The sequence below is a fragment of the Amblyomma mixtum genome, chromosome 3 (genome assembly GCF_055824585.1).
Source record: "Amblyomma mixtum isolate Tamu chromosome 3, ASM5582458v1, whole genome shotgun sequence".
Classification (NCBI taxonomy): Eukaryota; Metazoa; Arthropoda; class Arachnida; order Ixodida; family Ixodidae; genus Amblyomma; species Amblyomma mixtum.
The window spans coordinates 180,132,895-180,157,761 of NC_143014.1; the positions used below are offsets into that span (position 1 = coordinate 180,132,895).

The following is a 24,867-nucleotide window of genomic DNA, read 5'->3' on the forward strand; positions in this document are numbered from 1 at the left end:
AATTTCCTCTGTTCCCTCTGTTCTCCCCTTGAGTTCTTCAGCTGTCTTGAGGCCTTCCGGTTTCAAAACAAAATCCCTCTACGACATCTCCCAGCAAACCAAAAACCTCTCAGAGACGTCTAGCTAGATGTCTCAGAGAGGTTTTTGGTTTGCTGGGTCTGTGATGTTGGCACCCGAATCAGAATTGGCATGCACTTAGTACGCTTTTACCTGTGCCGTTGGCAAGTATGCCTTTTGAAAGTAGCTGAATCAACGACACCGAGAAACTGGTCACTTTTTCAGGGTCTCGACCTATGCCACATGGGGATTACACCCATGCACATCTTACATGCATTTGCTTCCATGTCTGTAACTGCACTGCTTGTGCTGCATTTACATAGTGATGATTCTTTTATTGTACCGCAGAGGCAGCCTAGTGGTCTGAGCACCCGCCTCGCATGCAGGAGATGTGGGGTTCCATCCCCATTGCCGCCGGGTGCCCACCGGTGATACAATGGGTTCAAGCATCCCCTGGCCCAGTGCTCGGCTTAATCAGGGTGAAATTCTTGGGAATTGGTCTTTGACCCCACCTTGAGCAAATGAAAAATACCTTGCGCCATGGCGCTCTTTGGCCGCAGATGCCCTTGCACCATAAAAATTCACTATCATCATCATCTTTTATTGTGTATGATAATTCAGCATCAAAATGACATGTTCATTGTGCCCAAAGGCCCTAGATTTTTGTGCTTTAATGAATTTGAAAGGTAGAGATGTGGAAAATGTCAGTGTGTGTAGTGGTGAAGAAATCATGACTATGGTTTTGTCAGCGCTCGTGTGTGTCGTGTCTCCCTTCTTGTCCGTGTCTTAGTGCGCGCTGTTCCGGTGAAAATGAGTTACCAACTTGCCCAAGCATCTGTTTTATGGTTTTGTGTTTTGAAGCCGTGGTCCTTGCTGACTTTTCCATCACTACACATCTCCCAGTACTATTGCCAGGTACCTTTCATTTTAGTTTACTGCTAGTTACATGCTTTGTTGCAGTTTTTTTCACTCCTCTGCTCTGTGCTGTGGTCTTACCATTTGTAATGATATCCATTCACCACATGTGCAAGGTCCTGGCAGTGTTTTGTTCCGATTTTCGTGCAATCCTCCTGGTGCCCCTGAGCTACTGACTGCTGTCAGCTGCTGGGGAACCGGGCTACATGGAGTTGGAAAATAAACAGTTCTGATTTTGAGATACTTTGTAGACTCCTCAGTGATCAGCCACTGCAGTGGTGTGCTAGCTGTGAGCAGCTACAGACAAAGGCTGCTTTGTGTTCCTTAAAGCTGTTGTGAAAGGCATTACTTACTTGTAAAAATGTGAAAAGTTAACATGGGCGCTGCTGTTAAATACGGTTTGGTTTATGGGGTTTAACGTCCCAAAGCGACTGAGGCTATGAGAGACGCCGCTGTTAAATACATTACCAAAGGCGCATTGCTGTGCAACTTGCGACTGAAACTAGTGCATACTTCCAGAAATGTGTTAAAAGTGACTGCAGTACAATGCTGCTTATACAGCACTGTTCGTTGTTAATGGTTACCATTATTTTTACTCGTCTGTGCATTGCACTTCAGCCTGCAGCTGTAAAGTGCAATGAATGGCTGCACTGAGTAACAGGAACTTTATGAAGAATGCAATTTTGCACTGCTGCAGTGCTGCGGGATCCTAATTTTGCAATACATGGCTGCATCATTCAGTAAGACATTTTTATTAAACCTGGTTGGATGGTCATACGGCCAAGACAGGACCTGGTGTAGTCCAGATACTAGCTTAATTTTGCCAATTATACCTTGTGGGAAGCCAGAAATGATGCATGATGCTGAAAATCAAATTTATGTTGACATGTATTTTTATGCTATGTACGACATGGAATGCACTTTACAACCTTTCATACCCGTTCGGGCGCGGCGAGCACGTATGGGGAGTTTACGCTTTTAAACGTTCCGAGAAAAATTCGCGCTTTTTTGAGAACAAATTCAAAACGTTGGCATATCATAATATCACTAAAAATCAGTATGATGCCCTGTGGCGCCACCTGTCGGTTTTGTAACAAAATGCGTTTGCACTCTGGCGCCATCTGTTTACTTTATAAGAAAACGCTTTTATAAACACCGTTTCCAAGATGGACGTCTCACTCTTTGGAGCGTAAGTGGCTGTCTGCATTATTTCTTAATTTATTCGAACTAGCTTCTTACCTGAGACGAGTATCGACTGTAGTTAATGCAAGATAAGGCGCCCTGCACGCCTGTGAACGCATTTCTTTTTGCGGCTGGAAAGATAAGTACGTTTTGGTCGGAACAGCGATCGCGCCTCGCTGTTGCCTTTTTTTTTGCAGCAGCAGCAGCAGACAGTTTCTTTTTTCGCAGTGAAAACGTTAGATTACCTTTTCACTACGTCCAGAGCAAGAATGACAGGAGGAGGATAGCGATGCAGTTTACTAGGGCAGCGCCAGCTTCTGCCGAAAATAGCTGGCGGATCTGTCTGCATGGAGACTCCTGACGTTGAATCGGAATTTGACTACCACTTTTCTTTCACAGCATAGCATGGTCTCCTGACATGCTTGTAGCTGTTTTCTTTCTCAGTAAATCATGGTAAGGCGAGTGCGTCTGTGGCCAATGCTCGTCACATGCCACGGTCCCAGTGCCGTAGGCGACTTCGATGGGGCATAAGTTACACCCAAGTGGAAAGAAAAGTACGTGTATGTGCCCACGAAAGTTTTCGGAATGCCGAAATCACAAAAAAGCCTGAATTTTCGCTCTACGTAGAGGCCCAGCCTGGCATTAAGAAGTGCATCGTGTTGTTCGCGAAGGAAAACACGTAGTTCATCCGTCAGTTCGTGGATGCATGCTGAAACTGTTCAGAAAATAAATTTTGTTGTAATTTGCGTGTCCCGAAAACTTGTATCGGCACTTGTACTTTGCTCCCTGTGACATTGATTGCCACTGTGAGCTGGAAGGAGGGTCCTGCGTCGACGACTTGTGCACTTTTGTCGCATTACTTTCAGGGAGCAGAGCTTGCGCTTTTGAAAAGCGCAAAGATTGCGCTACGAAGTGTTTTTTCCTATTGTTGGTTTTTGTTTTGTTTCTTTAATATCTGTGCACGGAAATGTGTAAAGTGCTGCCAGAATCCCTGCCATACCTGTTTAAGCATGAGTTGTTTCTTCAAAATTGGAGCTTTTCGATGTACAGATTCAAATGCAGAAAGGGGCCCAAAGAACAGGAACTAGTTCCTCAAAAGTCAAACCTTTGCTGGCAGACACCAGTGCTTGCTGCTTGTGCATTTGGAACGAAGCATTAATAACTGAATAATACAGCTGACAAAGTGCATTGCTTGATAGCAATCTTCGAAAGGAAAGCCAAAAAAGCCAAAGGAAAACAGTTATCGTTGTCTGCTCCAACTGTGATGGCCTTGCTGTTGAAATCATTGGAAGGAAGCAAGCATAAATAGTGTATGTCTCCACTGGGGACTTGGCAGATCTGTCGTAGTGCAGCACACAGTAACTGTGTCGAAGCGAACACGTCGGATGCCACATGTATGGCTACTTCATTTGGTGAAATTTTTTCCTTAGCAGAAAAAGGTTTGAGAGTTTGGCTGGTGGCACTATTTGTGGAAACCGCATGGTAGGTTGAGCAGTGAAAATAGAAACAAAAGTGAGAAAGGTAGGCTGTGGTAGCTACGCCGAGGCTTCCTACGTAAAGAAGCATTGCTATTATAGCGTTTGGTTTCAGTTCACATTAAACCCACCCTAGATGAACATAACAGTTGCTCTAGTTTCTTTCCAAGATAACGAGGTCATTGCAATGGCCTCAGCCCATGTGGGCACTGGAAATGTCTTTAAGGCCACGCAGATCCACATTGATATAGTTTGTTTTTTAATAGCCGATGTGTCACTTTGGGACATTAATTTCCAAAATTTTCAGTTTCTTCGAGTTCTAGGTGGCAGCATACTTGGTATGGTATGCTGCAGTACGGTGTATGAGTTCGGCATCCTGAATTGACGCACGGACTCTGACTGAGGTTTAGATTTTTCTGTGTGAAAAAAAAATACTAATAAATTTGTACTAAATTCAGTTTTAACCAAATCCGTGCCACAGCTAGCTGGCTATTGAGTAGGAGTCATACTCGGTGGAAGGAGAAAATGAAAATACTGAAAGCGGGGAGCGTGGTGAGACGGTTGTACCCTTGTACCTTTGAATTAGGTAGTGCAGTGGTGCTTTTTGCAGCATTGTCCCGCTGCCCCCAAGCAAACTGGTGGGTTTCATCATATCGCCATATGTCGTCTGCTAGTGTAGCGCTGTTTGCCGAGTGTCATTGCCTGCTTAGGGCAGATACTTAGTTGAGCAGATTTTTGAACTGCATATGAGGACACTGACATGAAACTATGAATAAATGTCACCAAAGAGTGTCATGTTCTGGCTGCTGTTACAGTTCAGTGGCGGTTCCATATGGCTGCGATCAGCACACACACCATGCGGTGTCTCGCCCTTTCACTCAGCCCAGTGCAACAGCCCAACAGCAGCATCACAACCCAGTTTTTATAAGTTAATATTCCAGTTGCAAAGTTGGTTGATATGCATACTGAAAAAATTGCGCAGAAAAAACGAGGACAAAGCAAAGACGAGCGCTATCCTATGATAGCGCTCGTCCTTGTCGTGTCTTTGCTTTGTCCTCGTTGTTTCTGTGCAATTTTTTCAGTATGAATCACAGTTACTTTCCTAGAAAGGAGTTACTTTCCTAAAAAGGGAGTAATTACTCATTCGCATCCGCCCAAGTGCAGGCATACGGCTACAGAGGAAAGCTGTACAGCTTCCTCAGAAACTTTGTAGGTAAAGAAAAATTCATCCTGGTCCGGGGTTCGAACCCGGGGCCCCTGCTTCATCAGAGCAGTTACTCTATTAACCGAGCTAACCAAGACGAGAGCAAATTGATCAATAACTCGTGTTGGTGAAATGTTTAGGGGTCATCGCTGGTCAAGTGTTTGATCAACAATGTTCCCATTTCAAGTTATTGATCAATTCGCTCTTGCGCTACCATATGCTAACTTCGACATAAAGGGTAGTGCACAAGGGAGACGCACACAGAAGGAATCCAGACAGGACAAACGCTAGTGTCCTGTCTAGTGACGTTAGTGACAGGATTCCTTCCGTGTGTGCTAGCCATTATGTCGAATTATAGCAACCAACTAGCCCAGTTAAGAGCCTTGGCATATGCTAACCTTCTCGGTTAGCTCAGTTGGTAGAGTGACTGCTCCAGTGAAGCGGTGGTCCCGGGTTTGAACCCCGGACCAGGATGAATTTTTCTTTTAACTACGAAGTTTCTGAGAAAGCTGTGTAGCCTTCCTTTGTAGCCGTATGCCTGCCCTTGGGTGGATGCAAATGAGTAACTCCTCCCTTATTACAAATCTACCCCACCTTGGGGGTTTCCCTGCACATTTGACCAACAGTTACTTTTCCTAATGCAGAAAGCATCTCTGCAAGGACAGGTGGAATAAGATGCATTGGACATTTAGCATCCAACACAATGTGTGCGCTTAGGTCAATGCCTAACTTAACTTGAATAATCAAATACTCATTTTGAGAACTTTGGGACAGACAAAGAAGTCACCATCGTCATTGGCATTCTTGCAAGCTTCTGTGACTCTCGTGTTGTAGTTGCTTCTTGTGTTCACTTAAAAAGATGATTTCCTGTCACAGCTGTCTTGGCCGCACTCTCTCGGATGTTCATGGAGGAGCAGGACGACGGTCAGGGATTGGCCCGTCCATACAGGCCAAATTTGCTTTATCATCAGTGTCATTCTATGCGTGTGCCAAGGTGTAATCTCAGGGTAAAACACATTGGTTTTGTGCTGCACACTTCACACTGGCCTGCTGGCTCAAATGAACATTGTAAATAGTTTGCAGAGATGCTGCCAAGTGTCAGTGCGAAAAAGGTCGTCTTGTTTCCTGCAGTCATTAGGGATTAGGCACCCAGCTGATTGAACAGGTTGCAAGCATTATTACAATTCCTCACCAGGAGGCGAGTCAAAAAACCTGAATCTTGCTTTCAACAGGACAGCTTGCTCATGAAGGTTGTGCAAGCTATCTGGATTTTGGGCTGGGCTAGAATTGTGTCTTTGTGCAGAGTTTTGTGGGCAAGCCGGACTTAAGGTGTGCTTTTCAAGTTCTGCAGGCAAACAAAGCCTCAAGGTTGTGCGCAGAGGCACGACAGTTTCTTTGCTCACGCAGCTTTGTGAGCAGGCTAAACTTTAGTTTCGGCAATATACAGGAATTCGGGCTTTGTGGTTTCTCAGCATGCAACAGCAAGGCGAAGTAATTTTGTCAAGGTGATATTTTGCTTAACCTGATGGTTTTTCCAGCTGTGTGCATACAAATATACTGGGTGTTTCAGCGAACACTTTCAAGAATTTTCAAAAATAGGCTTTTTGGGGTGAAAATATAGCTTTTTTGGCATAGTATTACTAGTGTTGGTGGTTTGGTTTGGTTTATGGAGTTTAACGTCCCAAAGCGACTCAGGCTATGAGCGATGCCGTAGTGAAGGGCTCCGTAAATTTCGACCACCTGGGGTTCTTTAACATGCACTGACATCGCACAGTACACGGGCCTGTAGAATTTCGCCTCCATCGAAATTCGACCGCCGCGGCCGGGATCAAACCCGCATCTTTCGGGGCAGCAGCCGAGCACCATAACCGCTGAGCCACCACGGCGGCTAGTGTTGATGGACGCCAGAAAACCTCTTAAATTTCTTAATTAGCAAGCTCATTAACTAATATTTAATAATTACTAGTAGAGTTAGACAGTTAGTTGCAGTTATTGAAGCCTGCTCTGTAATCGCCACACAAGTTTTAAGAATTTCGAAAATGCGATTACCCTCGCCGCTGTGGCTCGACAAAATTTGGCTGCATCGCGAAAAAACCTAATACATGTGCTTTCAAAAGCATGCAGGCAAAGCAACCCCTCTAGTGTACGTAACTAGTCGAAAAAAAGCCAAATTTTGTCGAGCCACAGTGCCGAGGGTAATTGTTTTCTAAATTCTAAAAATATATGGCTATTACTAACGACCGACTACAAATCGCTAATTGCTACTAGGTACATAGCTCTACTAGTTAAGATGATTCACCCATTTTCTGATGTCCGTCAATACTGATAATACTATGCCACAAAAGCCATAGTTTTCCCTCAAAAATAAAATTTTGAAAATGTTCACTGAAACACCCGGTACATGCAGCTAACATAAGTTTGTTGCAAAGAGGCACTTTTCACTACACCCTAGAGTGTGCCCTAGAGGCAGCACAGGCTGCGGGAGGGCTGGGCTTTGGCCACATGTACTTCGCCTGACCAAGTTTCACTGGAAGTCTGCTTGATCCCAAAACTGCACACAAGCTAAAAGAACCTGCATTGTGGAACTGTGGTTACATTGGACGCACGCCCTGCAGATATCCGATTCACTTCCACAACACACGGGCACTTTTGCACTGCAGCTCCATTGAAATTGCCTACGCTAGTGTTCACTTCCTTTTCGTTCCTTGTGAAAGCAAACAGCCAGCATCTCATTCTCCGAGTAATGTGTCGACTATGCCTTCATTGAAATAAAGTTTGTGACAAAGAATTTGTCGTCTTGTTCAAACATGATGAGGTGCCGAGCTCTATATCACGTAACTTCCTCTCTGCACCCACAAAAGCAATAACGACCTCGATACGAGACCAACATCAAACCCTCTAGTGTGTGCTCTGCATGGCCCCTTCTTTGGAAACATTCTGTGTTCAAGGTGCTCGCAAACAGTGCTGTGCATGTGAGGAATCTCATGTTGGAGCTCATTCATCAAAACACAAAATATCTGAAAATTCTTTATTCAGCAGCATGTGCACATGCTCAAATGAGCTACAGCAAAGTCGCGAGCAGCTTCCAGCAGACGAGCAAATGCCTACATTGATTTTAAAAAACCAACACGAGCATAAAGGTATTATGTTTTCTTTGAATGAATATTTTCAAATGCAGAGAACATAGCCACAAATTAAGCCCGCGGAAGTAAAATACGCATGGACTATATTTGGTTTTGAGAGACTCGACCTCGTCAATCTGCGATGGCCAATGAAAATACTATCATCTGTTAAGATACCCAAAGTAATTTTCACTACTGTTTTTGGACATTGTGTGAGTAGTAATCTGATAAAACTGGTACATATTTGTTGTTCAGAGAATATATCACTGAAGTAAATCCGAAGCAATTTGACAATGTTTCCTCATCTGCAGCTACAGTAGTGATGTGCCCGGCCGTCTGTTACAGCTGTACGTAGTCCAAACAGCAGCCCACACATTTTCCAAGATTACTCTGCATGCATATTACTCAGCCAACGGCACAGCGGAGCTGAAACACAATTGGCTGAAAGCCACTCCACACGCTTTTTACCATACCAACCATGTTGGCTGACTCCTCCTACTCTCCATGGTGACTTAAAAAAAAAATGTGGGATCCAGGGCATTTGTTAGAATGTTCGCAGCATGTACACTGAGACAACAAGAAATCCTGTTTAGTGCACCTTCAAGGCATCGCATGCAAGAACCATAGTCCTAAACTGTCAGCTGGATGTGTCTGCGCTGAAATGTTTTTATATTAGTAGCTTCAGCCCAGTGCCATGGTAACAAGAGGCATGGCACACTGGCCATCACTGGTATTGTGCACAGCTGCACTCATAGAGCTAGTAACCAATTTTAAATATTTTCAAAACAAACATCAACGTTCCGACATAACTGGACCCTCAGCCATACTGCTGTGGTATGGCACGCAGGGTTTCATGCCCGAAAGTTGCACAGTGGCAACAAGGAACGCCCTAGTGGAGGGCTGTGGATTAATTTACTGAATGTACGTGTTCCTTGACATGCACTGACATCTCACAACACACAGGAGTTTTTACACCTTTATCGAACTGTGGCCAGGATTTGACTGCACCACCTTGCAGTCAGCAGCCAGAGCCATTACGGCGGGCCCTCTAACTGTATTTTAGTTAGCATCACTGACCGGTGCTGACCAGCAACCTTCTCAGAGTATGCATAAGGAATCAAGAGATAGGAACAAGAGAAAAAAAATTAAAAAACATGCAGAAGTTCACATTGTAGATCATGGCATGTCTGCAAAACTGATATCAAAGGAAGGAGCATGCTGGATGGGGAAAGAAAAAACGCTGCTCCCCAAGCGGTGCACATGCCATCACAAGGCAGTTCAGGATCATGCACAATTTTAAAAAGTAAATATGCGCTAGAACACTAGCATAAACATGAGCAAAGAATTCTAGTGCTAAAATGCAGGCAGTTTGCAGGTTTCCTCAAGAGCAACGGTGCAATATCCAAGCGTTGTGATAAAACTGCGGGCAGGCAAAATGTAGATTAGTGCACTGCACGGGCTCGGGCCGGCCCGAAAGCCCGGGCCCGGCCCGGCCGGGACACGATCTCTTTTGCCGGGCCTGGGCCGGGCCCGGGCCTGAAGTTGCGGGCCTGGGCCGGGCTCGGGCTTAAAGTTGCGGACGCGAGTGGGCCTTGGGTCCGTACAGAAACAGCTGGTGTCCGACTATTCATTCACTATTGCAGAGTCAAGTACACAACTGCGACATTGGAGCAGCGACACGAATGAGCTATGGGTTATAGTACGCGCTGAGAAAAAAACTAAACTTTATTCATTGACTTATTTATTTCCTTATTTCTACGCCGTGGTGGCTTAGTGGTCAAGGCGCTTGATTACTGAGCCGGGGAACCAGGGTTTGCTTCAATCCTCGGCGGCCGCATTTCTGTTTAGGCGGCAAGCATGACAGCCATGTACTTTGTAGTATCATTTCTCGTTGAGGAAACCCAGGTGGTCGAAATGGTCCGGAGCCCTTTGCTTCGGTATCTCTCACAGCCTGACTCCCCTTGGGCCCTTAAGCCCCAAAAACATAGCCTTAATTTTATAGCTATATTTTTCTCATGTGAGAAAATTCACAAACTAAAGCGCGTTTGGTTTTCTTTTTGATGAGCTGACCGGAACGTCTCGTAAATGAAATAGCCACGAAAGCTCGCGAGAGTTTGTAAATCTCATCGAATAAGCACATCTATCTCTCCTCGCTTCTTCAGCCTGGTTGTGATGGCAAGGGTTTTGCCCTGTAAGTTATCACGTCGTTCGCACGTTATCTTCTGCTCCACCAGTAAGAGTAAAAATCAACCGGTCTTAATTGGCCATTGACCATTCGTCATCCCAAAGTTTAAGACGCTTATAGTCTTCCAAACACACACCATGAAATACTCAGGTCATTTAACTTTTCGTTTCTGCTGAAAGGCGACCAGTTCGGCTATGATTTCAACCTGTGAGATCGCGTTCACTAAAAAAATGTCATCCCACTGCTTGCTAGGTAGCTTTAATGTTTATTCTTCCAGGCGGAAAAATATAACTGATTAAAATCATGGGGGAATGCAAAGTCTATTACGCGCGTATGCAGCCCTTTTTATTTCGCTTTCGGAACTTCCGAGTTTATCTTTGCGCACCTACACGAGATCACTGTCCAAAAGAGGGCCTGGTGAGCACTACTCTTAATCACTTCCTTCTGGGTTAAAAAGAACCAACTTTCTGCAAGCCAAACTGTGGTTTCAGAACCTTTGACGGCCAGTTCCTTATCGGTCTAGTAGCAGTCTACTTGCTCAGAGTGAGCGGTGTACCTCAAGCGTTACTGTGAAACGGGCTGGGCCGGGCCCGGGCTGGGTCTCACTCCGGGATTCCGAGCCGGGTCGGGCTCGCTAGAGCGATAATTTAGCGGGCCTGGGCCAGGCCCGGGCTTGAAGCCGCGGGCCTGGGCCGGGCTCGGGCTTCAGGTCTCGGGCCCCAGATTGAGGCCCGTGCAGTGCTCTAATGTAGATGGACCAGAAACGCAATGATGTTCACGCTGAAACCTGTAAACAGAGAATATAATACGTGAGAATGCATACCGAAACAAACTCTGCCAAGGATACATGCCTCAGAATGCATGTGCCCCATTTAAGGTTTTGGCATGCCAACATTTCAAGATGTGGTTTGCTTCAGGCAACCACACAAACTGCACTAAGAAAGGCAAACCACAGATGCATACAAAAAAAAAAATTGCAGGAACACCCGATTACCACGTGTGTTAGCAATTGAATAGCGTTAGATGCCGCTGGTGCCTTTACCACAAGTGACCTTGCTTCCCTCTAGCCAAGTGGCGAATCTTACGACTGACATTTTTTTTTTCCCCAGTCAGGCTTTTAATACTCTTGCATTAAAAAATAAAACCTCAGAAACAACGAATAAAGAAATGCTGCATAAACTCTACTATAGTAAAGTCTGCATTTTTATTTCGCAATTTTGGCAAGGTGCAGCCCTTACACGAAAGCGACACTTATTGTTCAATCTCCCAACCATATTACGGGAAAACTACTTTACTGTACTATAGACCTTTTTCAGGTGCACGTGGCCATCTTTCGACAGCAGCGCCGTCTTGCGTCTGGCCGATTTCTTCGCCATGTTGGCTTGGGTGGCCGCCGCGCTGTTCAGCCTTATCCCAGTGTTGATTTTTGCACGATTTTTGACCTGCAAAGTATTGCACTGTATGCACTGAGCAACTGTGAACAAAATGGCCCATGCTTCGGCGAGCGGCGACGCGGATGTTTCCCTGCAAGTTGTGCTGAAAATAGACATTAGAGGCGCACTTCTACGCAAGTGTGCGCAATTCATTTAACGGCTTTCTGGTATCAATAATCGAGACATTTATTAATGTGAGCATGAAACTTGCTGAGCGCTTCTATGTAGTAGTTATAATTATAAAAGAAAAACCGCTCCGTTCCGAGCTAACAGCAGTGTTGCTGTCAAGCACTCAAGCGGTCTGCTCTGCATTGCGCCGGTGACACGAACAGGTTGCAACTGCGTTCGACCGCGTCTTTCACTACATTTTCCCTCCGCACTGTCCTAAAAAACAGTACTTTCTGCAGTGCTACATGGAGAAGGCACCGCTGGAGTGCATAAGCGCAGAGTTCTGTTGCAGCTTTTGGCTTTGCATACATTTCTTGATTACTTCGTACTAACGGTAAAATAACTGGTGAAGTGTGCAGCTGTAGGGTGGTCCACTCTTAGCGTGAACATGCGAGTGTGTGGCAGCGCTCTTCGGAGTGCCAGTGCATCCGACGGCGTCGCGCGTCGAAGCAAAGTGTTGGAGGAACAGAGGAAATTGGATTTGGAGCTTCGCGCCGTGTGATATTTCGCTAAACTCGGAAAAAGATGTAGTAGAGAGGCATCTGGCCTTCAAACGTGATGTAATTTATACACTCGAAGCTGGTGCACCTGCTGTGACAGTTTCTGAGGGGCACATCTGCTTGGTCCGTCTCGGGTGCGGCTGCTGATTAATGCCGATAGAGCGAGAAAGCGCGTGCGTGTGTTCGGGTGGGCACTGCGTGCCTGCTGATTACATGTCCCTAAAAGGCACATTTTTTTTTTAAACAATCGGCACTTTGCATTATGGCATCAGTTGAAAATAGTATTTGGTCGATGATGTGTCACGATGCAAGGTAGACACGTCAAAGCTGCGGCCTTCAGTTTTTTAAGTCCTGCTGGTTTATCGGATATTTACTGCAAGCAAACAGCTGTGGCATTTGTGCAATGCATCATGGCTTTCAAGTACTGTCAGGTAGCTATGTTTACAGTGCCGTTAATAATCAGTCACCAGTGTCGGCAGTTATAACAGAAATGTTTCACATAACCCGCAATTGCTGCTGCATCGTTTACCCAAATTATTGCTTATGTTTTGATTTTGCAAGGGTCATAGACGACACATACCGTAGCGACATCAGCAGTAGGTGCTCGCGTGTAAGGTATGTGTAGCTGAAACAGCCCGCAACTGCACTGCCGCTGAGGCTCTCTGTGTTCTTCACACTGCTCCGATTCAAGCTGCCTTCGCTTCCTGTAGTTGTTCGAACAGCAGACGACTGTGCAGTGGTTTCCCGAAGACCTAGTTTCAGCTTTAATCGCACATACACCCAAATCGAGCTACTACAGCTAAGCAACCGCATACAGTAAACACGGAGAACCGCAGAGAACGCACGGACACCACCTTTCCGAACCAGTGAGAGAGGAGGAAAGCAATATGGCGGTGTTCGGCGCATTGGGAGCGAGGCTAAAACTGAAAAAGGTCTATACAGCCTGATGCTATATCTGCTGTCCAGTCGCAGGCACCTTTATGCTTCGTCGATACTGCTGTCACGGATGCTTGGGCCCAAATCCTTGCTACCATAGTAGATGAAGTCATTTCTGTTGTATTCATTGCATTTCAAATTCCTGTAATTTTAAAACAATGTCTGGAGACGCCACACACTAAGAATTTAAAATCTACAAGCAGACAACTTAGCTGTCCAGTCGGCATCATTTCATGGTCGGCCGTTTCCATTGGCTCTGAGCACATGCATGCTTGAAGATGACAACAATGATAGCAGCAGACAGCTGTCATTACTGGTAGCTCCTTGGGTAGCGTGCCACACAAGGAAGGCTACACATGCGTGAAGTGCAGTTGCTTTTTGCAAATCCCCCCCCGTAATTAGTGGCTCCCAAGCCGGGCATAGTGGCCCATAGACGAGTGCAGGGCCCTTAGTCAAGTGTATATGGTACATGCATAGAACAAGCAAGTGGTATGTTATAACATTCAGTCATATTCTTCTGAAACTTAAAGCACAGGAGGCACCTTACCACAAAAATATTTGCACACACGCATGCACACAAAAAAAGAACAAGGATGCAACAAATGCACGCCTGAAATTTCAATGAGCGTGATGTTCAGTGGGCACTGAAATCTCTAAGCAGCCCATAGCAGCAGTAACCCAATCTACTACGCCGTTTAAAGGAATGCCAAGGTATGCTTCTACACTTCACCATTTCACCGTTTTTAATATTTTGTTTACTGACACTTAGCATACCAAACACACTTCTTGCAGGCAAGGCACTATTAGTCTGATTTATTATTTCATTTTGCCAGCTGTAACAAATGTACACACAATGTTATATTTTTGTCACATTCATTTCTGTGTTACACCTGCTCACATACTTCAGTTAGAAAACTAAGGATGACAGCTGCAGCAGAAACGCACGACACGGAAGAAAAGCTGCTGTATATTCTACTTGGGGGATGCGATGGTCATCGAAACCTTTTCGTCAACCCTATATATGACCTGGATCGCACTACAACCTCAATCTGTCTGCCTGTCTGAAAAATGACTAATGTGACAGAAGAAATGAAAAATGCACCCGGCAAGATATTTCTTACTCAGAATGTTCATTCCTTATGTGTCAATTGTCAGCTAGCTACTGGACTGCACATGTGCATGCTATAGCTACATAATGAATACTTCATGGCTTTTTTTTTTTTGTGCATTGAAGGGCGCAGACCAGGAAATAGTTTCTTTTTATCACATTTAAGCACTGAACAGATTCCTGTTCAAAACAGTCAAGGGGACAGTAGATGAGCAGTTCAAAGGTGGGAAGCACAAGCGTGCATGCATCCTGTACCTATTTGTCACACACAATGCAGTGTACTGTTTCCATAATTCGTTTCGTTTGTTACCGCTTATTCCACTTTGCTCTAGTAAACACATAACTAGCAATCAGTAAACGAGTACTAAGTGCTTAACATGCACGCTACTGTTTGACAGGTGCGTGGGGTCACAGGTATAGTCGGCAATTCAAGATAATGAGAGGTTGAGTGAGAAGTAAGAATGCAAACATGCCACGCGGCTGAAGTGGGGCATTGTCATATGCGTTCAAAGCCAGCATGCGGGATTTCACAACATCCTGCAAGCATGGGGAAAAAGGCACAAAGGACTGGATGCAATTAACACAATACGCGCCGCAAAAGAGGACAAAAATCTTTCATGCACAGCTAATTATGCTGAACTGCAGACTGGGCGAGCTGGTATTTATAATTTCCCAACAGCGCTTCAGGGCGGAGGGAGAACGAGAGGGGACACAGACTGCGCTGACATGCGTCGTGTAGCGCTCACCTTCAGTCGTGCTGAACTGGTGCGTGCTGTACGTCGGCACAAAACCGTGCAGGCACTGGTAGTCCTGCATCAAATGGGACCGATTAGTAAAAGTTGCATTTCCACAAACGTCACACGAAAACGGCGTTGCAGCATTTTTCACAAAGGGTCCACACACGTTAGGATGCTTTCCTTTCAAATGAAAATTCTTAGCAGTATTAGAAGCATACCGCATTGGACAGAGCGGACAATTATGCGTACCTGTATGTGGTGAAGCTGTTCCATGACGCTCGTGGTCGCACAGATAAGCGGAGCACGTGAGCACCGTGAATGCGAAATGCAGCCGCCGTCCACCCATGGTCCACCGTTCTGCCGCGGCCGCCCCGGCCCCCGCGCCACCGACACATGGGGACGATCCGAACTAGGGAAGTCTAGGGATTCAGCTCGGCTGAAGTGCAAAAATCCAAGCAACACTGTGCTCTCTGGGGGTTACTCGAGGTTATTGCGGGCGGTTGTTAGCCGCTACCTACGTAGGGTGCCTCGATGCACGCGCCATCCGTTGAGGGTGAAGACAACTGCGTCGTCTGCTACGGCGGCCGCCATTGCCATGCCCACTTCAAAGGCGCGGGGCGTGCTCCAACAGGCTTTGTGCACTTCCTGCTGCAAAAGCGCGCTTGTCTTCGCTACCAAAAGAAAACACAACTGCGTTTCGCGCCTTTTCTAATGAAGTGGCAACAGAATAGGCTTGTAAGGGACAACTGTCCAAATATTTTAAGATTTGGACGGTCGTTTCTCCTCGCACACGACGACTCGGGTGCTGGATTGGAAAGAGTTCATAGAGCGCACTAGGAACCTAACTGCAGGATTAAAATAAATAATAACAGCAATATCGTAAGCAGGTAGATTGCATTCAATCACTCAATTGTTCAAATAATTAAGAACGCTCCAATAAGTGATAGTAGGTACCAAGAAAAGCCTATGCAGAATGCACTGAAAAAGTGAAGCTTTATTTTCGCATGGATGACTAATCGACCAAATTCAGTTTTTCTCAGCTGTTATAAAATTTTTAGGAGAGTACAACTAATTTTATTTGTAACAAGCTCAGGGGCACAATTATGCCATGTGTACTATAAGCGGCTTTCCGCGCATCTCATATCGAGCAATGAATTCAGGAAGGTGGCATCACCGATGTGAGCTGCAGTCGGCAGACTGTTACGGCTGTCGCTAAACGTTTTAATGCGAGTGCAGCTCTCGCATTCCTTGGCTCGTTGTGCGAAAAGCCCGCCGTCGCCGTGGCAGGAATGCGTGCCAGGAATGCGCGGCAGGGCTCCCTCCCTGCAATTAACCCAGGGGGGGGGGGGTTATGACGAGTGTATTGTCACCGCGGGGGTGACAATGCACAAGTTTAAACCTGTCGGCATGGTGAAGGAAGGAGCGAGCAGACACGGGAATATTCCTGCAGCTACCGAGTGCATTAAAAGGAAAATCCCCGCGGCCAACATCAGCTGGCCTTCAGTTTTCGGAGAGCGAGGTTGCGGTGCTATGACGTCTTCACCATCTGAAGTTCAATCACTCGCGTCCACATCATTACGAGAGACAGCAAAGTGTGGCCGTAGGCGGCAGAGCATGGTCGTCTCGCTTTGTCGCGACCTCATAATCAGCAACTTTCAGAACCTCGCAAAAATTACGTAGCCGCACTAAACATTGCAGTAGCATTTCGCCGCAACCCTACATTCAGCGACAAGTAACGCTCTCGCATTTATACATCACAAGGATTGCTTAAAGGGGTGGAGACACCAAATTTGTGGTTCGCGCGTTCTTAGTTTCAAACGTTTCTTATGGCTCCAGGAAGCATGATACACACTCAAAGATTCATATATTCACAGTGAATAATTTATTATAGCATTTTTAGGTGAACGATTTTCGGTTTCGGTTTCGGAACGCCGAGTTGTACAGTGACGTCACAGAGGGGGAAGATCAACTGCTTCGCTTGGTCACGTGGGCCCACAAAAGTTGTGACGCACCTACTGCTGCATCGTCTGCTTTCCCACACACGTGCTGACCAGCGCATATGAAAACAAACAACTGCACGTCTAGTCCCAGCAGCTCGGATTCTGACAGATCTTATTCCAACGAGTGAGGACATCGACTTTTTTTTTTGTTCGCACGCTAATATCGCCTTCGCGGGTTCGCGTGAGGATGCGAAACACTTTGCAAAATGCCAGTAACCATCGCTGCGCCGCTCTACCCAAGCTGCGCCCACAACCGGTGTCACACTTCGCTGCCGTGCAGCAGTACCTGAGCGCTGCTTGGGATGGAGTACAAATATCACAAGAAAAGACAAGATCGCCTTGTTATCAGAACTGCCAGCTATACTCGAGCAGCGACAAAGCATGTCTGCTTATGTTGGGAGCTTTCGGCAACGGCACCGCTCGCGGGCGCTCCGGGCGACGAGCTCTGCTGCTGCCTGGCTGCCGTGGTCGTCGCTAGGCCTATAGCCTGTTTAGCGAGCGGCCGGCGCTTCGGAAGTCGCCTGCGCTATAATAAAAGGCCTACTTTTCACAAATAGCTGTAGTGTTAACAGAATCATCTCACAATAAAATAATAGTATGGTCAATCTCCTCGACGCCTTCGGCAGCGGAGCTAGCGGGCGCCAGGCGAGCCGGACCCCAACGTCGCGCCAGCGGCAGCTGCTAGGCGCGGTTGTGAGAAATTTGCTCATATCACAGTTGTTACCTCTACTAGCAGCTCAGTATTGGTCAGCGATCCTCAAAAATGACACTTTTTTCACATTTCTTGTCCCATGGTTTATTATTTACGTCAAGAACACTCTTTAGCTCGCTTTTATGACGTCGGCAGACGGTATCCAGGCTGACCTACCGGCCGGCAGACTCGGCGTACTTCACGTCCGCACAAGAAAATACAAAACAGCCATGCTACCAGAAAGGATGCTTTCTAGATTCGAGATACGACAGCATGACTGTGCTAAAAGTGGATCTTTCGGCAGCGACACTGCCTGCGGCAACGCCGGCCGACGACCTGCGCGCTGGTCCCAGACTGCCCTAGTCGTCGCTAGGCCTAGCTGCTTTCGCATATCGACTCCGCAGCTGAGGGCGCTTCGGGACTGGCCAGCACTCAGAAACGTGCTCCGCTCGGCACCCATTTACTGTGAATTCGTCCCATAAAAGATATGCTCGATTTCCACGACGTCTTCAGCAACAGAGCTAGCAGACGGCAGGCGAACCGCACCAGGTAGCAGCAGCACAAAACCGGCTATGGGATGAAATTTGCTTGCATCGCAGTCATCACTTCTACCAGGAACTCGGTATTTGCCAACGATCGTCACAAACGATGCATTTTTGATATTCATATATCCCAGGGTTTGCTATGAACGTGAACAAACAATACTATCGCGTTCTTCAGATGCCGGCGTTCGGCACGAAGACTGGCGCAGGCCGCCCGTGTTTTGGTATGTGTTTTGGTATGACGTCACTAAAACTTTATTTTTCTACACCCCTTGTGACGTCATGGTTGATGGCGCTAGCGAATGGGTCTAGGTCGTGAGAGTGAGCATTTAGGTAATCTTTGGAACCGAATTAAAATATTTTTTAAACGTTTGTTGCGTCCAACACCTGGCTGTGACTGCCCTTGCATATATAGGAATCCCATAGCAGGCTTTTCATAGCTTCAAAATTTGGTGTCTCCACCCCTTTAAGTGCCCCCATAATCGAAATGGACTACACTTTTCCTTTACTGTGAAGGAGAATTGTTTGCGCCATTGTGAAGAGATTTCATATTCATTGTTTCAAGTTAAAATGCAGTCAGTGAGTCAGAACAGCAGGCGCACCAAAAACAGGCCTCAAACTTTTTCAGCGAGAAAGTCTCATTCAAAGGAAAATACTCGAACAACGCCCTTTTTTTTTCTTTTTTGTAGTCCATCTCGTCGAGTGAATGCGGGCATTTTTGTTTTCTTAGAAGGTGCGGAACTTTCCGGGCAGTGATACTTGTTCTGTGAGCAATCTAATTTGCTCCCAAATTCGCCACACAATCCCTGTGCACCAAGTTGCTAATCCCCAGCGGCACTTAATTTCAGAGCGATAATATTTACATTTCCCTGTTCAGACCTTCCACACGTTCTCTCAATAAAAATAAATTGCGTACCTCAACGGCACGCACATGCGAATCCTATGGCGTACGAAGGAAAGTTTTACTCATGCTGCAAATGCACGATGTGTTCGTCTGCTGCCACTTGTCGCGCTTGGTATTTACTGTCCAAAGCAGCTTTCTCTTGGGGTCCCTCGGGAACTGAAATATTCTCCATCCATTTCTGGAGTGGTTGGTGCACTGCGGCACACAACAACCCGGCATTTTTCGATGTGCGCCCGGTCAGCACCAAGAGAAAAGGCGACAAAGCGAACGCACGTGTTACGGCCGCCGCGCCGCCGCGAGAAAGGGCATGAAAATGGCCGCCGATGGACTGTCACGGCCGGCGAGGCGGCACTCGCCCTCCCAAAGGGTGACTCCACCCTAGAGGGGGCGCGCGCGCATCGAGGCACCCTAAGAATACGTCGCGCGCGGCGGGTGCCTCGATGCCCGCGCTCATCGAGGATACGAGAAGCTCGGCTACTGCTGATCGGCCGCACGCAGTACGATTCTTGTTTCTTTTTCAGGGATCAGGCTGGGTGCACATCTGCCGTGTCATTTTCAGCTGCAGGGCTAACCATTACGTTCATGAAGAACGTTTATTGGTGGTTCGTGCTTCACGACATCAGCAACACGACGCAGCACATACACCAACATTTTCCGGATGCTCGCCAGTTCGACGACAGTGCTTATCCGCGGCTTGAATGGCTTGAAGTCACTTTCCCTATGTATTTAGAATGGCTAAAAAAAAAGATCTGGGCATACCCGTGAATTTCTCACAGACGAAACCTAGCTATCAGGCAATTCTGATCACTGCCTATTTATTCTACAGTGGCGTGTGTCAAATATCTGCAATAGGATCGTTGCTGAATTTTGGGGTGGGGACGAAAAAGAACTCTTCAGTCAGCATGCAGACTGAAAAGTTCTTTTTCGTCCCCACCCGAAAATTCAGCAGCGATCCTATTGAATCCCTGTTTGGTAGTTTGCGAATGTCATCCGGGTGTAACGACATGTTGGACGTTCGGGCTGCATTGTCACGTCTCGAAAAGCTACTGAATACCGGGATCGCTGCGTCTAATTCAGCATTCAATATTGCCCACAAAGAATGTGTTTCGATGCCAAGACTATACCCGCTGACGTCCTTTCTTCTGCGCAACCAACTTCTACTTCAGCTCCAAAGTCTCCTCTGACGTCGACTGTGCAAGCAGCGCCGAAGCTGTCGAGAGCAAGATTGGTGCTTCTGAGGCTTACTACCACAATTTTTCCGCAGCACCTGCCGTCGCTTCAGATCTCGGCTACCGCTTATGTGGGCGGTTACATTGCACGAGTTGTTGGCGAGCATATGGATTGCGAGAACTGCCTTACTTTGTGTACGAAGCCAATTAGCAACCAGCCACTCCTTCAGTTCACCCGCAGCCAAGACCGAGATGGACTGCTCTACCCGTCAGATCAACTTCTCTTCTTTCTCGACACATTAAGAGCTTTTGCTGACCGCGCCCTGCAGGACGATCAGACCTTGAAAAAGCCTATCACTACATTAGTAGAGCACGCTGTCCCAGATCCCTTTGTGCTTCAAAGTTGCTTAAGTGCAAGAGCGATCGCATCGACGAGCTCATGAACCTTATATCGGTTCGTTTCCTGAGGCCGCTTCTCTGCAACTACGCATTCAATGTCAGTGACAAGCATGACGTAGTTAAACATTTCAAAAAAAAAAAAACCCTTTCGCGAAAGTACGCGAGGCTCTGATCGAGGTGGCGTATATGTTTTACTGCCGTGTAGAAGTTAGCCTCCACAATAAATACTTTTTTTTTTCGAGTTTGAGTAAGTGTTGACTCACAACGCACTGTTATTGAATATGTGAACCTCTATATCTGCGCAGCGTTATGTGCAGGCAGATGATGCAGCGTCTCACGTTACATAGCTGGTGGCACTGACAGCAGGGTGCATTTTTCGCGCGTTCCATACACGCTCAAGTTGAGCGTCAACGATGCGACTCGAGACACCATGCAGTCTTGCAGGAAGTGCGCGGCAGATCAAATGATGAAACCAGTTGGCAAAACTCCACATTTTCTGGCGCCAACTCTGGCTTCGGTGGCGACAATGGTAACTCTCAAAAACTTTACGAAGGAAACGCGGGATCAGGTACCGCTTTACGTGCTACTTGCATGAGTAAACAACAGCACGCGACGGAGCTCTTTCAGAGCCCAAGCCTTCAGTATTGGCTGCTGCCAAGCACTGCTTTCAAATAACGACCAACAGACAAGCGAACTTAAAGGTGACAGAACAATTTTCCACGCAGTGGATTTAAGCAGGCGCGCGCTGTCATATCAGCGCAGCAGACGACGCGCGAGCGCATTGCACAGCAGTAGCAGCGAAAGACACGACTAAAATGGTCCGGTTACCCATAGCGACAAGTGCTTCTGAACTCCCTTTTAAATAAAGTTTTGATTGTACTTGAAACAACATGAATCCAGCCAAAAAATCAACGACAGAACAGCTGCGAACGGTCTGCGTTTCTATGAGCGACGGCGCGGCAGTGATCCTACTCCGGTGGCGGCGCGTGGCGGCGAAAGGTCGTACTAGCCTCGACGGCGGGCTCCCATTGTTCGCCTCTCGTTCTCCCAAGCAGGCGCTGCTCAGGGAGAGTGCACTGGTCGACCCACTCAACTGTTTCTCTGGCTTCAATTTCTACCAGTATGGACGACTTGTTTAGTGTGTTTGACGATGCGCCGAAATCTTCTTCAAAACTGCTTTCTTCAAGTTCCGTTAAAAAAGATGATGTTAAACAAGAAGAATCAACGTGCGAAGATGCTGGGTATGTTGCTGTTTAGTGGGTTTTTGATGTTTCTTGCGCCCGCTACCTCTCCCGGAACCAGTGACCGTTCGTCACGCTGTATTGTTCTGCGATATTTCGTATTTGAAATTAATGGACTGATTTAGAACATGTCGGAAAGGTACTGGTAACGCGAAAAAGCTTTCACCTTTCCTGTCTCAAACTCTGTTTACAGCGCCAACGATTTTGTGCAAGCGGTTATTGACGGCAAGAGGTCTTTCGACGGCGATCTCGAAGAGGAACCCATCAGTAAGAAAAAGAAGATCTCGGACATTTGGGAAGACTTTGAGTAAGTCTTTACCAGCTGTCATTCCTCACATGTCTCGTGTTGCTAGTTCAACTTTTGGTACGTGATCTAAGGGTAACGTTTGCACGAACTTGACGTCATTTGCGTGACATTCCTCTTCGCTTTCAGTTCATCTGACTACCTTCCGCACGTTCACGTGCATACCGTGGAGGGAGTTGAAGGATGCGTTCACGAGGTGAGCTTGCTTTTATAATTAGCGCGGAGAATGCCGAATGCGACCTCAGGCGGTGGTGCGGTCTTGTCATGCCGGCTAATAGGAGCGCCACACGATAGTCAGCTGTATTTCTAAAGGTAGTTTGATCGGTTAATGGATACTTTCCGTCCCAAGAGAACACTTCTGGCTATGAGCGCACCTTAGTAAAGGGTTCCGATTAATTTCGACTGCCCAGAGCTCTTTGAGGGGCACAAAAACCTTGATGCGCCAACTCTCGCAGCCGCCGTGGACGGGATCGAATCTTCAATCACGTGCTCAGCAGCGGGTGCTTCGAAAAGTTTGATGAATCCAGTGTGACAACATTCAGTTCTGTAGTCTTCCCTTGTGTCGACACATTCCACCTTGTCTTGTAGCTGACTAGTGCATCGTCTCTAATGGCATGTTAGTCCGCTGTTATTTTTATTATTTTTTTCCTTTTGTGCTGCTGGTTACTTTGCTTTGTAATTTGTTCGTACCTTAATGCTTCCTGAGGCTATAGTAAGTCATCTGCACTCTATACAGTCTAGAATACACACTACCCCACATGATGGCTGAGTAGTTTTGGCGTTAGGCTGTGATCCCAGGTTCTCGGTTATGATCCTGGTCACGGCGGCCATATTTCGATGGAGGCAAAATACAAAAACGTCCTTGTGCTGTGCGATATCAGTGCGCATTAATTAAAGAACTCAGGTCGTCCAATTAAATCATAGCCCCGCACTTCAGTCCCCGTAGTAGCCCATGAGTCGCTTTGGAATGTTAAACTCCACAATTGCGCACAAACCTTCTAGTATGTTCTGGTAAGCAGCTGATGAGATTTAAGCTGTTGCATGAAGGATCAGGATGGTTCTTGCACACTAAGGGTTTGCTTGCACATAAATATACATTCATTTTGTTTTTTGTGTCTAAATGGTTTTAAAGAGTTCTCATTTGTTATCACATTTTTAATGTTATGATGCTATGGAAGAGCAAATAAATGTTCATTGTTTCTTTCGCAGGTTGCGCTGCCCGAAGGAATGGAATATGTGCCCCTGAAGCGTAATGCGGATGGGCCTGCAGCTCGGGAGTACCCATTCATTCTCGACCCATTCCAGAAAGAAGCTATCCTCTGCTTGGAGAACAACCAGAGTGTGCTCGTGTCGGCCCACACATCAGCCGGCAAGACGGTTGTGGCTGAGTGCGTGCCCCACCTTTCACGTGCTCAGAGCTTCCGACTTGAAAATGTTTAAACGGAAACTGGGGACAAATTGAAGTTAGCCTGTACCGATAAATTACCATAGTCCCCCCCTCTATGTGAAGTAGCACCGCAACGTTGACTGGCTGCGAGCGTCGTCATGTGTTAAGTGGACACAGCACAGTCTCATGTTAAAAGGACGAAGAATGTGGCAGCGTAATCTCGTACTAAGCTGACTAAACTGGATGGCGTGATGTGTGTTTCAGTGCTAAAGCATCTTGGAGGCAGGTGTCGATGTGAAAAGGCACGTGTTGCAGCAACTGTGTATGCCAAAGCAACAATGACGGCTGCTGCTATCACATTCTAACAACTGAGACATTACTCTCTGTCAAAACGGAACTTTTATTGGCTAGAAGATACGAATAAGCAAAATACATGTGTCATCATCACTGGCCGATTCAACTAGTAAACTGGGCTGTGTCGACAGTTTTTTTAGGTGCTGATCCCAGAGGCCAGGCTACACTGCCATTCACTTCATGACTGGGCTCTCTGAGGCCATTTTGGTGTATGTCATGAGTTTGAACCAGAAGGTAGAAATACTTTTAAAATGCAATTTTTTAAGCAGTAAATGCATCTTTTGCTGCCGCAGAAACATTGATAGACTGAGAAAGAGCAGTTGAATCGATTTTTACGAACAAAAATTTTACCGAATTGCCCTCGGCGACCATTTAAAGAGTAGGGGTTTGGGCTGTCCACATGGAATAGATAGAGCTGCACTGAACAGAGGAATGAACATATTTCAATCCCCTCCCCCACCGCTCTGCATTTAAATGTTTGCTGTGTCACTGTTTGCTCTTGCAGGTATGCAGTATCACTGGCGTTTCAAGAGAAGCAGCGAGTCATCTACACAACGCCAATTAAGGCGCTCAGCAACCAAAAGTTCCGCGAGTTTTCGGATGACTTCAAGGACGTCGGTTTGATGACTGGTGATGTCACCATCAATCCAAGTGCCAGCTGCCTTATAATGACCACAGAGGTGAGTTCTGTTTCCTTTGTTCATTTATTGGTGTCTTTATTCTCTCCGTGGTGTGCTGCAATGGTCAACTGCGGTGTTCAAGGACTATAGACACCTAATTTTAGCTCCACCTTTTCTTTTCAAATGATGTGTTAGACATTAGAATGCATGGACCACCACATGGTATTTGACTGT

General features: G+C 46.6%; 3 protein-coding genes across 7 annotated transcripts in view; 1 reads left to right on the forward strand and 2 right to left on the reverse strand.

The window, feature by feature from the left end:
- The window catches only part of LOC149352890 (exosome RNA helicase MTR4-like), a 228,465-nt gene that overhangs the window by 177,247 nt on the left and 26,351 nt on the right, over positions 1 to 24,867 (forward strand). For 2 of the 4 annotated variants that reach the window (XM_089582097.1, XM_089582099.1), the window contains 4 exons: positions 22,162 to 22,275; positions 22,402 to 22,468; positions 23,482 to 23,660; positions 24,519 to 24,693. In XM_089582097.1, coding sequence (XP_089438223.1) covers positions 22,162 to 22,275; positions 22,402 to 22,468; positions 23,482 to 23,660; positions 24,519 to 24,693 — 535 coding nt within the window. Of the gene's footprint in view, positions 1 to 21,766; positions 21,969 to 22,161; positions 22,276 to 22,401; positions 22,469 to 23,481; positions 23,661 to 24,518; positions 24,694 to 24,867 lie in introns of those variants that run through there. The other 2 variants (XM_089582098.1, XM_089582096.1) reach the window with 2 other exon arrangements.
- The window catches only part of LOC149352896 (uncharacterized), a 152,754-nt gene that overhangs the window by 33,542 nt on the left and 94,345 nt on the right, over positions 1 to 24,867 (reverse strand). The gene's annotated exons all lie outside the window — the stretch shown is intronic.
- The window catches only part of LOC149352899 (uncharacterized), a 75,241-nt gene continuing 58,221 nt past the window's right edge, over positions 7,848 to 24,867 (reverse strand). Inside the window, exons 2-5 of one of the 2 annotated variants that reach the window (XM_089582105.1) lie at positions 15,272 to 15,458; positions 15,032 to 15,095; positions 11,448 to 11,582; positions 7,848 to 10,927 (exon numbers count right to left, since the gene is read on the reverse strand). In XM_089582105.1, the coding sequence (XP_089438231.1) occupies positions 10,884 to 10,927; positions 11,448 to 11,582; positions 15,032 to 15,095; positions 15,272 to 15,458 (430 nt within the window). In that variant the 3' untranslated portion in view covers positions 7,848 to 10,883. The remainder of the gene's footprint in view (positions 10,928 to 11,447; positions 11,583 to 15,031; positions 15,096 to 15,271; positions 15,459 to 24,867) is intronic. The other variant, XM_089582107.1, reaches the window with a different exon arrangement.